General features: G+C 42.7%; 2 protein-coding genes across 8 annotated transcripts in view; one reads left to right on the top strand and one right to left on the bottom strand.

The window, feature by feature from the left end:
• LOC6624505 (uncharacterized) overlaps window positions 1–14,835 on the top strand; it is a 67,554-nt gene that overhangs the window by 1,576 nt on the left and 51,143 nt on the right. Inside the window, exons 2-3 of one of the 4 annotated variants that reach the window (XM_032434996.2) lie at window positions 3,727–4,658; window positions 5,601–5,703. In XM_032434996.2, coding sequence (XP_032290887.1) covers window positions 4,599–4,658; window positions 5,601–5,703 — 163 coding nt within the window. In that variant the 5' untranslated portion in view covers window positions 3,727–4,598. The remainder of the gene's footprint in view (window positions 1–3,726; window positions 4,659–5,600; window positions 5,704–14,835) is intronic. The other 3 variants (XM_032434997.2, XM_032434998.2, XM_002046354.4) reach the window with 3 other exon arrangements.
• On the bottom strand, window positions 165–13,377 carry LOC6624312 (dynein axonemal intermediate chain 4). Of its 4 annotated transcripts, XM_032435000.2 has the most exons (11): window positions 13,304–13,377; window positions 12,736–12,958; window positions 12,606–12,658; window positions 3,298–3,438; window positions 3,150–3,235; window positions 3,011–3,084; window positions 2,886–2,953; window positions 2,646–2,833; window positions 1,115–2,586; window positions 847–1,062; window positions 165–787 (listed from the first exon to the last, which is right to left on the bottom strand). In XM_032435000.2, the coding sequence occupies exons 8-11, from the start codon at window positions 2,826–2,828 to the stop codon at window positions 568–570; spliced, it is 2,091 nt and encodes a 696-aa protein (XP_032290891.1). In that variant the 5' UTR covers window positions 2,829–2,833; window positions 2,886–2,953; window positions 3,011–3,084; window positions 3,150–3,235; window positions 3,298–3,438; window positions 12,606–12,658; window positions 12,736–12,958; window positions 13,304–13,377; the 3' UTR covers window positions 165–567. The 4 variants fall into 4 exon arrangements, with proteins under 4 accessions (XP_032290891.1, XP_032290890.1, XP_070064624.1 ...); XM_032434999.2 differs by lacking the exon at window positions 12,606–12,658 and having other exon boundaries at window positions 2,646–2,953; XM_070208523.1 differs by lacking the exon at window positions 3,298–3,438 and having other exon boundaries at window positions 2,646–2,953.

Raw genomic sequence — 14,835 nt, forward strand, 5'->3', positions numbered from 1 at the left:
AAAGTATTGTCTATATAAATCTTGTTTATTTTTGGTGAAAAACGGGTACAGAGTTTTAGAAAATTCCACTCGTATAGGTGGAAAGTTCTTGGAAAAGAGTTGTGTTAAAATTTTTTATTTTCAATTCAATCGCCTTTAAACTCATTTTCAATTATATTTATTAAACATTTCTTTGAGATGTTTTTCACGCTTTTCGGCTAAATCACGCGCCTTAGTGAAAAATAGAAGACATGTAATTGAGAATTGTTTCACGCTTTTCGGGTAAATCACGCCCCTGAACTGTAGACATGTAAAGTTCCGCACAATTTCAGATATCGCCTTCAAACTGACTTTCAAACATTTTTATAAAATATTTCTTGGAGATGTGTTTCACGCTTTTCGAGTTAATCACACCCCTTGGTGGAAAAAGGGGGAGATTTATTAACTCCTTTATCCTTTATTATTTGCTTGTTTCTCGCTTGGTGAAAAATGGGGCACATTTATTAAAGCTGTGTTTCACGCGTTTCGGGTAAATCACGCCTCTGGGGGAAAATGGTTGCTTAAGTAATTTTAATTCTCCGAACAAGTCTATTGCGCTGCTGTGTGCTTGCCGCCTTCGGGATAACTAAAGGAACCCACGCTCTTGACCTGTTGCAGCAGCTCCGGATCCAAGGCCAGGGCCTTGAAGAGCGCACGCTTCAGCTGCCTGTACTGAAAATGCGGCGGAAAGGGCATGTCCTCAAAGGCGAGCATGAGAAGATTGCCGGCCTCATTGCCCACGGCCAGGCAGCGACCACAGTGCGAAAAGCTGGAAATGAAATGGAAATCCTGAGTTCAGTTGAAGCAGAATATAAGCAGAATGCTCACCAGAAGGTCGTGTAGTCAATCCGGGCATCGATTGTGGTGGACGAGACGGGCTTCAGTGTGCTGTTGCGCAGATCCCAGATGTCGATGGTGCTGTGGCTGAGCGAAACCAAAATGGTCGAATGAGTGCGGCTCCAGCGGGCGCAGTGCACCGGCGACAGATGATGCTGCAGGGTGATCAGCGGCAGCAGGATGCCGCCCAGCCAGATGCGAATGCACCTGCATAGGATTAACTGGATTAGAAGGAATTGAAATGGAGCCAAACACTCACCAATCGCTGCCACAGGTCAAGTAGAGCTTGGGGGACCAGGGCGAGAAGTCCATGCAGACGGCGGGCGTTTCGTGCACCTGGCGCTGCTCCAGATGCTGCAGTGGATAATTGGTGGAGCACTTGTACATGGTGCCCTCATCGGTGAGCACATAGTAAAAATCCGTTTGCAACGGATCCAGCACGAGTTCCAGGCACTGCACGTGGCGATTTGCCAGGAGTGGGACACGCTGCGCCTGACACTGGAGGGGAATCCCCTCCAGCTCGGCCTCGGCACGCTCAAAATACTGATGCTGAAAGCCCAACAGATGTGGACTATTAATCAGCTGATATTTGGTGATGGCGCCCGACTGCGAGGCAGCCAGTAGAGGCGTCAGATCGGGCTCGCCGGGCACATCGCCATCGGTGCGCTGTATCCACTTGATGGATGTCACCGGCTCGAAGTGGGGTGAGCTGCTGCGCTGCGAGTTGGCCAGCGGCGGCTGATCCTCCGGCTGCGAAATGTCACGCACCTGGACATCGCCATTGTGCAGGCCAATGGCCAGCAGCTGTGGAGCCGCCGGCGCGAACTGTAACGTGACCACGGGCACGGCGTAATTGTAGCAGCGTTCCGGATTCACCGGATTCTTGATGTTCCACACGTAGACATGGCCGGGACTGATGCCGGGCTGCTTGCCCAGCTGCGCATGGGTATAAATACCATACGACACGGCAAAAATGTCGCCATTGCTGGGACAAAAACTAATCCCGGTCACCGCCTGCCGGGCTCCGGGCAACGGGCAGGAGGTGGGTGCACTCAGACGCCAGAGCAGGCGCAGCCGGTACCGGAACTTTACATCCTCGGCGAGCGGATCGGGTGGCGTCATATTGCGAAAACGGCGCTGTTCCGGCTCGTACACATTGCTGGCCAGGATGCGCATGGTCAGCATAAGCGCCAGCCGGAAGCTGGACAGCTTATTGATGGCCACAAATTGATCCACGCCGCCGACGCGATAGGTGGTCACCTCCATTTGCTGGTCGCCCTGCACCTGAACGCTCTTCGTGGACGCCTCCAGATCCTTGTACGTGTCGAACATCTCGAAGTTGGAGACATAGGAGGCCACCTGGTCGGTGCGCAGGCGCTCCGTGTTGACCAGCCGCGATTTCAGCAGCGTCGATATCGTCTGCGTTTCCGAGTCGACGGTGCGTCGGGATTTGTCTGTGCCCGCCAGCAGCTGCTCGTAGCGCCGATTATCCGCCAACACCTGGCGCCCCTCCTCGCTGTCCGCCTCGGCCGTCATGCTGGGGCGCTCGAACAGCACCACAAGCGGCGTCTTTCTCAGCAGCACTTTGATAAAGGGCGTGGCCGTCGGCTTGGCCGATTTGCGAGCCGCGGGCGCAAAGCCAACAGTTTCTGCTTTGGCCGTGTCCCTCTCCCTCTCCCTGTCACTGTCCCTGTCCCTGTCGCCACCCAACTGCAGCTTGAACAGATTTATCTGGAGCAAGGCACACAGTTTGAGGCTGAGTGGGAAGTGCTTCCTTTTTGTATACTCACGCCCAGCGCTATGTCATCCAGCGAGGCGCGCATCACGCACTTGGTGCGGTATTCGGGCGAGCGCAGCGTCTGCATGGGCAGCTGCTCCGACGTGGTCGTCTTCATCAGCGGATGATTCCTGATCAGCTGGCTGAGCTGCTGGAAATCAGCAGCTCGATAATCCTTGTTCAACGGCCTGGACATCGTGGCTGATAAAATTCTAATTTAGCAGCTATTATAGAGCTCGAATATACACTGTACCAATAGGAAGTGCTTCGAAGTAGGGTATATTGCAGTTGTGCTCATGTATGGAACAGGCAGAAGTAATCCTATTTATAATATGAAATTTCGTATACCACAAGATTTAACTTTCTCTTATCTCCTACCGTTTTTTCTCGAATTCGATAATTATCGATTATTGATTGTGGTGTTTATAGCACATATCGATAGTTTATATGAGCTGGATATGCAAAATGGCCATGTAGTAGACATAGATCAAGAATATTTCACTATTTGATTACCTACCTCCGTTCCCTTTAAAACAGAAATTTAGATCGATAATTATCGATAAATATATATATTTAAGCACTGAAAATTTCATAAGTATCGAACTGTAAATACAGAAGTTACTTAAAAATGAATTGTTCCTAGTATAAAGCTTGCTGGAACTTACAGCTATATGCAGGGAATCTTCTAGTCGGGCACACTCTTCCAGCGCACTTTTACTTGTTTATAATGTGGTTAACATGGCAACGCATCGTTGCCACAGACACGCGCCTGTTGCCATACGGCAGTGCTACATATTGTTGCGCAGCTGCACACATAAATATTCATAATCAAAATAATTTTCAGGCACGCAAACGCAAAGTAATTCAATTTGTGGCAAGTCGCAGCTTTTATGCCCTAACAAGCTATCGAAATGGGTTCGATAGCGCTAGCCGAATATCGATAGCATCGATACTTTGACTATTGTGAACCTAGTTGAGTTGCAAAAACTTGCCGCGTGTTTTGGGTGCAGCGAGCGAGCTTGCATTTCAATATATCAAAATACATATTTATAAGTTCTACTGTTTTCTGTTTCTTTCAAATGTATAACATAAAGCGTGACTAAGTGATATATGTATATGGTAGTTGCAAGAGAATTCGGATAATTATGGCGATTGCATGGTTCACAGACGCGCACAGTGCAGACGGCCTGCCTATTGTGAATGGCAAAACTTCCGCAACAGCAACAACAACAACAAGAGAAACAAGTACAAAGCATATAACCGCTGCTATGACCTGTCACAAAAAAAGAAACAAAACTAAGTTTCGTTTAAAATTTGTATAGCAATTAGACGCACACACACACACACGGTCATGTGTAGCAATAGAAAGGGTCTTTAATTCCGCCACAGCGCGCAGAAGTCGACGAAAAAGAAGTTGTCTTATGTTAATTTTGCCTTTATGCTTCGCTACGCTGATTCGCTTAATGAACAGGCAGCGGCTGCGGCTGCGGCAGCGGCAGCGACGTCGGCGTTGTCAGCAGCGCGCAGCAAGTGCAATATGTCAAATAGACAGACGAAGCAGCGAAAAGAAAGACGTTTTCCGCATGGGGGCCAAGAAGCCGCCGCATTGCATGTTGGTCAGCAGCAGCAACAACAGCAACAGCAACAACAACAACAGTAACAAATCGCCTGCGTTCACAATATAAACGCGTCAAGCGTAAAGCAATAAATGTGCAAGCGAAAAAGAGAATACAATAACAAAAGCAGCGTTAAAGTCGCTTTTGCGTGCATTATGAACTTTGCACGGGCGAGAGAGCAGGCAAGAAATGCGCCCAACGCTTGTTACACATTTTTGGCAAAAAAAAAAATATAACAACCACAACAACAATGGCGGCTGGCAGCGGCGTTGCAGTCGACGCTGGCTGCGCACAGTGCTTAAAATTGTGACTAGTGGCAACGCAAAATTTCAATTAAAGGCAGGCGACAAATGCGTCAATTCTGTTATCGCGTTTGTAAAACCAAATTTTATGACCGTTCAATCAATACGGTAAGTGCATTTGTTAATATCAAAAATCTAACCATAAAATCGCTTAATTGGATGCATTTTATGAGCTTCTAATTGTCCACACCCTGAAAATCGTAAAATTTAACGGCTACAAGTTCATCTAGCATATGCACATGTACTCACACACACACACACACACACACACGCGCACGTACAGAGATATGCGTGCGCCTGACCCGTGTCTTTGAACCGTTTTACGTTCATTCAGTTCAACTTTTACACCTGTTTTATGCTTCCACTGGCCCCAATGTGCGCCGGCCGCTGCCAACGCCGACGCAGCAGCGTTGCGCTCATCGCGTTGGGTGTAACATATTTTCTTTTTCATTTTTCTGTGTTGGTTTAGTTTTTTTTTTTTTTTTAGCAGCGTACGCCGCGTTTAAGCCCTCTGCTCACAAAAGCGACTTTTATTCGTTAATTAACCGTCGTGCGGCGCAGAAGTGCCGGCCGCGCAAAGCCCGCTTAACGGAAGTCCACAAAATCGAAGCTATTGCGGAAACTCGAAAGCGAGGGCGCAAAAACTGATTTCGATTCTCTCGGCGATTGAGCACAAACAACAGCCAACCAACTGTGGCAACACTGGCACCTGCTGTCGCCGTTGCTGTCGCCGTCGCTGTTGACGTTGACGTCGGCGCTTTTCACTCTTTTTCGTTTTCGGTGCGCGTCACAGTTGCATTTCGAACGCGGCACGTGCGCCGTTGTCCAACCTCGACGCCGGCGCTGACTCCTGTTTGCAGTCGCAGTCGCAGTCGACGCGGCGCGTGCGCAGAGACATTTGAGTTATTATAATTTTATGCAGATTGCGCGGCTTTCAATCAATATATGTGTGTGTGCGTGTGTGTTAAATGTTAAAGCGATTTTGCAATAAGGCGACACCCGCATTCACAGCATTCATAATCAGTTAATCAGTTGATTTTGTCTTATCAGCAGCAGCATCGCAGCACCTGTAAAATGTTACTTTGGAAGCGGCTTTGTCGAACCCAAGGCGAGCCGGCGGCGGCAGCAACAAATACCTTGGCGCAGCGCACAGGTAAGTTTGTTTGCGTTTATAAATAAATCTAGCTAGCCACGCCCCTTTATTAGAAACGCCCACGCGGCGACGCGCTTATTTGTTGAAATGTGCAAACATAAAAACATTTAAAAATCAAAAATTGTGAAAGAGAAAAATTGTTTTATATTTTGTTTTAATTTTTTTTTTTTTTGGGGACTTTTTTTGTTGTTGTACATGAAATCTGTGCGTCTCATTTGCATAATTTGCATCTTAAAATTGTTTCGGTTTCAGTTTCTGTTTTTATTGACTGGTTTATTGATTTCATTTTGTGATTTCGTTCGCAAGACCCAAAAAACAGTTCCAAGTCCCCGTCTCGGGCGCTTAATAAATTACCATCAAATTTTATCACCTACAAAAGTTGTGTATTCGCTGAGCAGACAAATGCGTGAAGCAGCTTTAATCCATTGAGTTAAATGAAAAATATCTAGTATGTTAATACTCGCTTTTAGTTCTGAACTCCATTCCTGGGCCTCGGCTCTGCGCGCTCTTTGGGTGGGTTCCAGTCCGGGTGTGGGGTGAGAATGTTGGCAAAAGGATTTATGAATGAGTTTGGCGTGTTTAACATAATTATGCACATCTCGCAGTCTGCTTAAGATTTAGATACGTCCACTAGATCAATCTATTAAACATGTGCGAGGGATTCGCTTAGAAGGGACTAGGGAATGCTCTATGGGCAGGTGAGATATGTGGCTCTTACACCAGAAAGTACGTTTTAATTATACACACCGAAAATATCTTAGAATTAAGAAAATCGAAAATCATATTACAAATTTGAACTTAAGAAGCTTAGCAATCGATATTTATCGATCTTGTCGGAAACTGGAGACGGCTAAAAATCACAAAAACCAGATGTTCATTAAGGTATAATAGAGATTTTTTAAATTCTAATATCTCTCAATTTCTAAAAAAATAAAAAGTTTTACAAATCGATATTTATCGATGTTTATCGATGGAGGATAAACTTTTGCAAATCGATATTTATCGGTGGCGAAAATTTGTTGTCTGCTTCTTCTATTTGTTAACAAAATAGCACATAACTGAATAAGACCCATTTGAAGCCCCATTGACTAAGTTTAGGGTATTTTATGTGATAGTATGCTTGGAGTTGGGACTGCTCAAGCTATTTATAAGACGATGGCGTGGGATGTATGGAAATTTCCAGGCATAGTCTCAACGATTATCTAATCATAGTTACCTTTGACTAGCGTCTGGGCACGAGCTATGTCTAATTGTGGATGCGGTGAGGCGCAACTGTCAGTTCGCATTGCCACAAGCTGTGGCAAGCTGGGACCACAGTGGCTCTCCAGTGCCAGTTATTGTGGTTTTCAATGCGTTGCGTTTCGTTTCGATAGCGATTCCTTTTCTTCCCTGCCTGTCTGCTGTCGCTTTTTGGCTGGGCTCTTATTTTGGTCAACATGACTTTGACTTGTGGTAATTTGATGTTAATGACACTCATCAGCAGCGACACACGAACAACAACAACAACAACAACAACAAAACAGCAACAACAAGAACGGGCAGCGACATCGACACTGGCTTTGCCTCAACCTGCCCCCTGTCCCAAGCCTGGCAGCAAACGTCGCACACTTAACACGATTCTAGTAGATCGTTCCGCTGTCCAGCGACATTTTTATGTGCTTCCCAACCGCAGCGCACCTGCCCCTTGCCAACCCTTCTCGCCCCTTTCCGTCGTGCGGCATAATCGGCTTAGGCTTGGAGGAGAGTCTCTAGCCCATGCCTGGCCTTTATTATCGCTGTCTCTCATTCTTTGGCTCCCTCCTATCGCTCTCTATGCGCTGCATTTGGGCATTCTTGTTATTAGTTTGTGTCTTGAGTCTTCTGTTTTCGAAACGCCATCAAGTTGCATGTTTTATGCGCCTCGTAAAAACTACGCTTCGATATGCGTATAAAAATGAGTTCAACATTTTGTTGTGACACTTTTATGGGTCGCTTTTTTTTCTTATTCTTATTTCCTGGCATATAACCTGGCAGCGGGCTGTTATAAATTTGTCCCGAAATGTGTGACATTTTGAAGGACAAGGATCATGTTCTTGATCAGTATGAGGAGTAAATTTATTCACCTTAAATTTGTCCGGCTATTTGTCTGCGCGAATGCGAACTATAAAATTACAAAATTCGAAGATTTTAAATTCATCCTCAAGGAGCGTGGACAAGTAAAAGAAGTGCAGCCGAAATATATTTTTATAGCCAAACATATATGTATTTATAATATGAAAAGTTTGCCAAAACCAGGAAGATATTCTCCTTAAAAATATAGCTAAACAAACTGCAGAGCGAGTTTATACTTCGATATTTCCTGCCCATTTGCATAATATCGATAAATATCTATTTTGAGACATGGTTTATTAGTCATAACTCGAAGTTTATAAGAGATTATAGGAGTTATTTATATTTATTTTAGTTATTTCTTGATGTATACGGATTGAGGATCTTTAACTTTTCAGATATCTCCCACTTTCTATAAGAACTATCTTTGAGAGCTTGAGCTTTGCTAAAGCTAATCTGAAAACTCAGTAATTTATAGTTTTATAAAGCTCAACACTATATAAAATAAAAGTAATGTGCATATCTCTCACATAGAAGTATTCGATCTTCAACAAATAGAAAGAAGACCCCTTTCATGTCGCACTCACAATCTGACAAAAGACTTTAATACCTTGATAAACCGTCTAATGGAAATTCTTGGCCATTTTGATAACTTTCCCGTATCTTCAGAATCTCTCATAGCCCCAACCTTTTACTGTCCAACAGAATCTTCTTTAGTCCAACTCTGATCTTTACGGGCCGCACAAATTGCCCATAAATTACAAGCAGAAACCGTCACAGCGCCTACACCATCATTATCAGCTTGTAAATAAAAAGACTTTATCAGTTGTTGGGCCCCGGGCCGCTGGCAACTGCAGCCAACCAGGCGGTACGCGGTATCCAGTGCGATTTTGTGCCTGGAACCAACTCTCTCACCTAATAACATAAAAGTTATCGAAATGGCCAAAAAGAGGAGAGTCTCCTCAGAGCAGAGGCTGTGCCGAGGCTGTGTCTCGGCCCCGTCTCGGGCTAAGTACAAATATTTTTTTATTTATGATTTTACAGATCAGCATATTGCTCAATAATTTTTAAGGCCTTGCCTTGCAACAAAATAACTTTCAAATTATGCTATCCCCCGCGCCGGGTGAAGCGCTTAAGTGCGCCAATTTTGAAATTATTGGCGGCTGCGTATGCAGATAATCGTGACCTGCTCCCCACACACACACACACACACACACACACACACACACACAACAGGCACACACACACAGTCAGATAAAGATGCAGGCGGGGCAGATGTAGATCGAGGTTCAGGCTCAGGCTCAGGTTCAGGCACAGCAGCGCGGCCCATAACTCAGGCTGCGCTGAAATACAGTAGAATCTCGATAGGTTGAACAGCTTTCGATATAAGAAATTATTATTTAAATTATACAAAAATAATCATTGATAAATTAAAACGCGATTGTAAGGATATCTGCAGCACGCCGAAGATTTTATACCCTTCTAAGACATTTGCCGATTGATCGCTCCTATGACAGCTATATGATATAGTATTACGATCCGACATATGTACTGCCTGTTACAAAAAGACGGACCTGTGCAAAGTTTCATGAAGATTACGGCCTTTAAGACAAATACTATTTGGCATAGACGAAAGGATAGAGGGACGAACGAACGGACAGACAGACAGACGTGTAGACGAACTCGACTATTTATGCTGATATAGAAGATATCTGGAGGATAACACGAACAAGATTGTACTTTGTGGAGATTTTCCTTAAACTTACGGACGGACAGAGATTATTCAAGATGCACTAATCATACCCTTGAATAGAGATGAAGTAGACACATGCAGTCTGAAATAGACACATTTTGTTTCTCTAAAGATCGCAGCACCGTCTTCAATAGATATTTTAAAATAATATACACAGTCAGCTGTACTCGACTGAATTTTCCGCTTCTTCTATTAAATTTATTTATCATTTTGTTGGTTTTCCGAGCTTGCAAAGTTTTCCACATTAACAAGTTCGCACTGTAGAAAAGTGAACCTGAGCACAAATTGTTGTGCGAAAGTTGTTGGCTTTTTGCTTTGGGCGCAACAATTTTGCTTAGCTATTTGTATATAGAACTCGTATATCATGACACATTAATTTAATTACTCTATTTGGCATAGTTTTCCCAACGTACAATTTTCCAGGCAACAAACCGATCTGAGCTTCCATTTGAGTAAATGCTGGTCAGCCGTATTTGGGGCAGCTTAATATTTTCCCATAAATAATGCGAGAGCTTGAGAGAAAATTACTTTAAAATTTATGGGGGAATCAGACGGACAACAACACAACCCTTCGTGTGTATCTTACACGCTGATTTGGCCCTTTTTATTTTTGCAATTTATGAGCCTGAGAGCCAAAGAGATCTCCGGCTGGAGCAGTTGCCTCCTCCACCTTCGACTCCTCTAGAGTTTTGTGCTGCGGCAAGTGATATTCACAAATAACGTGTTTCGTTTGGTTTTGCCTGTTTTTTTTTCGATTTTTTTTGGCAAGTGGGCGGGCCAATGGATCTTGAAAGTTCGCACGATTGATGATCCACTGATGGACTCACAGACAGGCAGACGGACAATCGGACGGACGGACGGACGGATGGACTGTCAGTCGAACTGACAGTTGCGATGACGCCGACCTGTCACCGCACTGACATAGCCATTTATGTAATTACACGCGGCCCCGGCCATATCACAAAGCGATCGCGATCCCCAACGCACCGCACCGCGAGCTTGTAATTATTTTCTACTTAATCTTCATCACATGTGCAACATGTCGAAAACTTAAGCGAATTGACGCGCTGCAACCAGCTACAAAAAAATAAAAACCTACAAAAAAAGTGTGTGCTGTGTGTACCCACACAGCGTGCATCGATGGATCACACCTGGCGTAGGGTTGGATTCACACCCACATTATTGCTGGTAAAAAAATATTTACTATTGATAAAAACCAACTCTTAAATAATTATACCTCATCCAGTGTAAACTTCAGTTATCTATAAATGGAAAATTCAAAATTCTTTACAAAAAAATTGCTCCATAAATAAGAAAAAGTACAAGAAAGTACGAGGTTCCAGCTTTTATATTGGAATCCGTTAAATTGTCACAAAATGCTGAATTATTTAGAGTAAAATAGAAATACTTTAATAAGATTTAAAAACCAAAAGAAGAAACTGAGAAAGAGTTTAAGAATTTGCTGGGTTGTTTTCTCCCTGTATTTTACAAAACCCTTTAAGCAATAAACCATATCGATGCTGCTTGGACTTACAAATCTATAGGAAGGAGCGGCTTCTATATAAGATACCTAACAGCTATAAGGTCAAAATGAGAATAGGCTCCATAACTTAACTTAACTTCCAAAAGGCCAAAAAGAGAACCTACCCGATAACTTGCTCTATAAAGAAGTAAAAGACAGATAAATCTGAACTCTTTCAACTCTTTCTATAAAGAAGTGATATTGTTTGTTCAACAAATCGAGATATTTATTCTTCCAACAATGAAAAAGAAACGTGGAGCATTTCTTTATGAACAATACAAATTCAACAATGAGAAGTGAGAACATTGAAGCCATAAACATAAACATATACAATCGCTAATAAAGTCACGTAATCAACAAATCACTGTGAAATATCACCGCACGGTGATTTATCGGTTTTTGCAGCCCTGCGGGGCAGCCAAAAGTGAAAATGAATTGGACATCGGCTGTTCGTGCGATGTGCCATGCAAAACGATCTTCTACAACAGGGTCCACCTGCGCCCAAGTTCAAGACTGGCCTCCAGCTTAAACCCTTGTCCCCCCAGCCCCAGCCCCAGCACCCGCTTCAGGTATATATCAGGTGTTTAAGGTTTCACAAAACAATCGCCGCATGCAGATGAAGCGCATGTGAACGTGCCTCGCTTATCTGTGGCAGTTGTTGCAAGCATTTTTTGTTTTTGGGTTCTTTTTTATGCGCTCGGTCAACCTCTGACCGAATTTCCAGCGATAATTATCGGTTGGCGTGCAAATATGCGGAAAGAATTCCCCGTGGCTTGTTATTGTCTTTTGTCTTATGTTTTGACTGCTGCTCTTTGATTTTTTGTTTTGAGCTTTAAATGGAACTAATTAAATTTAGCGCAACGCGCATTAAATTTCCTTGTCCGGGCAGCAGTGTTGCCTGCTACGTTTGTTTGCCGTCAAATCTGGCTCTTGCTTTGCGTGCACCGAGAATTATAGCTATTTTACTTGCCAGTTCGAATCTTCAACTTGTTGCGAATTGTAGCGCGTCAAGCGACACAAAGTAGCAAAGCAAAGGAAAACTAAAATGGCATAAATTAAGAGTATAAGAAATTTAATTGGTGGAAGAGCTATGCAAAAGAAAATTGTACACAGCTTGTTATGATCAAATCATGCAAACGTGTTTATGAGAATCACGTAGTACGGCAATAAAAGATATAATATATATAAAAGAACTTTTCTCATATAAATTTGAATAATTTTGGTACTCCTGCTCATCCTGTAGCCCATCACATACTAAGAAAGCATGAAAACCTGTGGGACTCATTTAAATTCTTGAGAATCGCATAGAAGATCTACATTTAAATACACGTTTCTTTTAAACTATCCTATATACCACTTAATCTGGCAACATAATTCTTAGTCAAAATTCTTGTAAAAATGGTTCTATCAAATCTCCTATATAAACATAGGACTTGGGTAATTTAGGAAATTTCTTACGCTCATAACTCGATCAAATATGAAATAAAAAATTAATGAATACGTGTTGCAGTGATTTTGGCGAATGGCAAATTGGCTTACCGTCCGATCGAAGTCATTTGTAAAGATCATTGCAAGAATTTTTTTTATATGTACTAAGGGCAAGGTCGGGTTATACCCGGTTCTATATAATAAAAGTGCATGTATTATGTATATAAAAATTCATACATACCCAAGTAACGTTTAGTAGATGCCAACATATGTGCTTATTAAACACTTACAAGCAGAACTGCTTCAGTTTCTTGGAGCCGGCAACTCTACCATGATAATGAATTCCTTGGCCAGTTCAAACTCCTGTTTCTGCTGCTCGGGCTTCGCCAACTTCGGCTTATCCAACTGCTGATGTTCCTCCTGCAGCACTTCATTGACTTAAATAGCATGAAAATCTGGGGGCCCTACTTAAATTCATGATACTCGTATAGTTTAGCAAATTTCATCTTACATACATACATACATACATACATACAACCATACATACATACATACATACACACACACACACACACACACACATATATACATACATACATACATACATACATACATACATACATACATACATACATACATATACACACATACATACATATACACACATACATACATACACACATACATACATACATACATACATAAATCTACAAATGTACATACATACATACATCTACATACATACATCTACATACATACATCTACATACATACATCTACATACATACATCTACATACATATCTACTTACCCGCCCAACTCCTGCGCCGCCGCCTCCTCCTCCACAGTTGCTCCTCCACAGGCAGTTGGAGCCAAAGTGTACTGCCCTGCTGAATTTCAACAGAGCCTACTTGAATTTTTGAGAATCGAGGAGGAGAGCACTTGATAAAAATTCGTTTTATTTAAATTTGCAGCACAGAAAAATTAGCTTTCTTTGCGTTTGATATTAGAAAACTAACATGCACGCATGCATACATGCATACATACATACATATGTGTGGGTTGTGCCTCGATCAGTCTGTATAGAGTTTTAAATATAGTTTAATTGAATATTTAAAATAGCGCAGCCTTTTTTCGCTTCTTTTCAATTTAGTTTCTTTTGCTGTTCGAAATAGCCGTTTTTCTTCTTCTTTAAAGCTGGCAACACTACGTGACACACACACAAAGACACAGACACGCACACAGAAATCAGCATAATTGGAGCTTGCAAATCATTGGGGTTCCGCCCATTCACACTCTAGCATCCAGCTATACAATTTGGGGCAAAGTCTTCCCTGTTGCCACTCCCTTTGCTCCTGTCTCTGTCTCGGCCTTTGCCTCTGCCTCTGCCCCTGCCCCTGCCCCTGACTCTGTTCGTGCCTTATGCCACACTGATTTAGTGTCATATAAAACCAGTAAGTGAAGATTATGTTACCAGAATTAATTGCAGCCAAGGTGAAGGTAACAACAGGCCCCACATCAGACGGAGGAAATGTCAGTTCCCTTTCCCCTGCTCCACTGCCGAGCACGTGCTAAAGTTGAAGTTGTCTGCTCTTGCCTGGAACACACACTCCTCTGGTTATTTTTTTTTTTTTTTGATAATTTAATTGATAAAATGACAGGTTGAAGCCTTAAAAATTGCCGGCAATCGAACGTATATTGATTTTATGTGCACATTAGCGAGTCTCTGTCCCTGCTTTGTACTTTATTTAAGTGGCGTTTGGCTTGGCACGCCCTCGACTTCTCTGCCAAGAGTTGACTGCAGGTGTTGGCTACACAGATTTGGTGTCATCTTTTGCCAAACTGGGGGTTGATTCAGTTTATGAATATAAGTGCCTTGTGCCTTATTAAGGAAACGAAGTGGCGCTGCAGGAAATATTGATTTACCCATCAGGAAGTGCCTAACAAAATAATATGAATTCAATAAGGGAGCCGAAGTTGGGCTCAACAAAGCTGTTAACGATTGTAGTCGGCTGTATTGGGAATTGGTCTATTGGGAGTTTGAAATGATTCAACTTTTTCTATTAATCGATATAGAGAAAATTCTCTTCAGATCTCATAGTCTTTAAATTGGTCATATTGAAAAGGACAAATAGTAGATGGATTATTGGTAGACAATTTAGACAAATGCTTTTATCTTAGAGACCATAAGAGTCGGAGTCAATTTAATATGGGGGCTCATCTAAGCCGAACACAGCTCAAGTATGTTCAACGATTCGTCACAAAATCATAAATCAATAAAAACAAATCATCTATTGACGTGCAACTTCATATATATACCCAAATATACCACAAACATGTTTT

This window comes from Drosophila virilis, chromosome 3 (assembly GCF_030788295.1).
Source record: "Drosophila virilis strain 15010-1051.87 chromosome 3, Dvir_AGI_RSII-ME, whole genome shotgun sequence".
NCBI lineage: Eukaryota > Metazoa > Arthropoda > Insecta > Diptera > Drosophilidae > Drosophila > Drosophila virilis.

Bases quoted from the DNA above. Each gene is read 5' to 3' on its own strand.
- LOC6624312 (XM_070208524.1), bottom strand. From the start codon at position 2,828: ATGTCCAGGCCGTTGAACAAGGATTATCGAGCTGCTGATTTCCAGCAG. The intron at 2,587-2,645 runs GTGAGTATACAA...GCCTTGCTCCAG, and splicing joins TGGATGACATAGCGCTGGGC to ATAAATCTGTTCAAGCTGCA. The intron at 788-846 runs GTGAGCATTCTG...TTTCATTTCCAG, and splicing joins ATTGACTACACGACCTTCTG to CTTTTCGCACTGTGGTCGCT.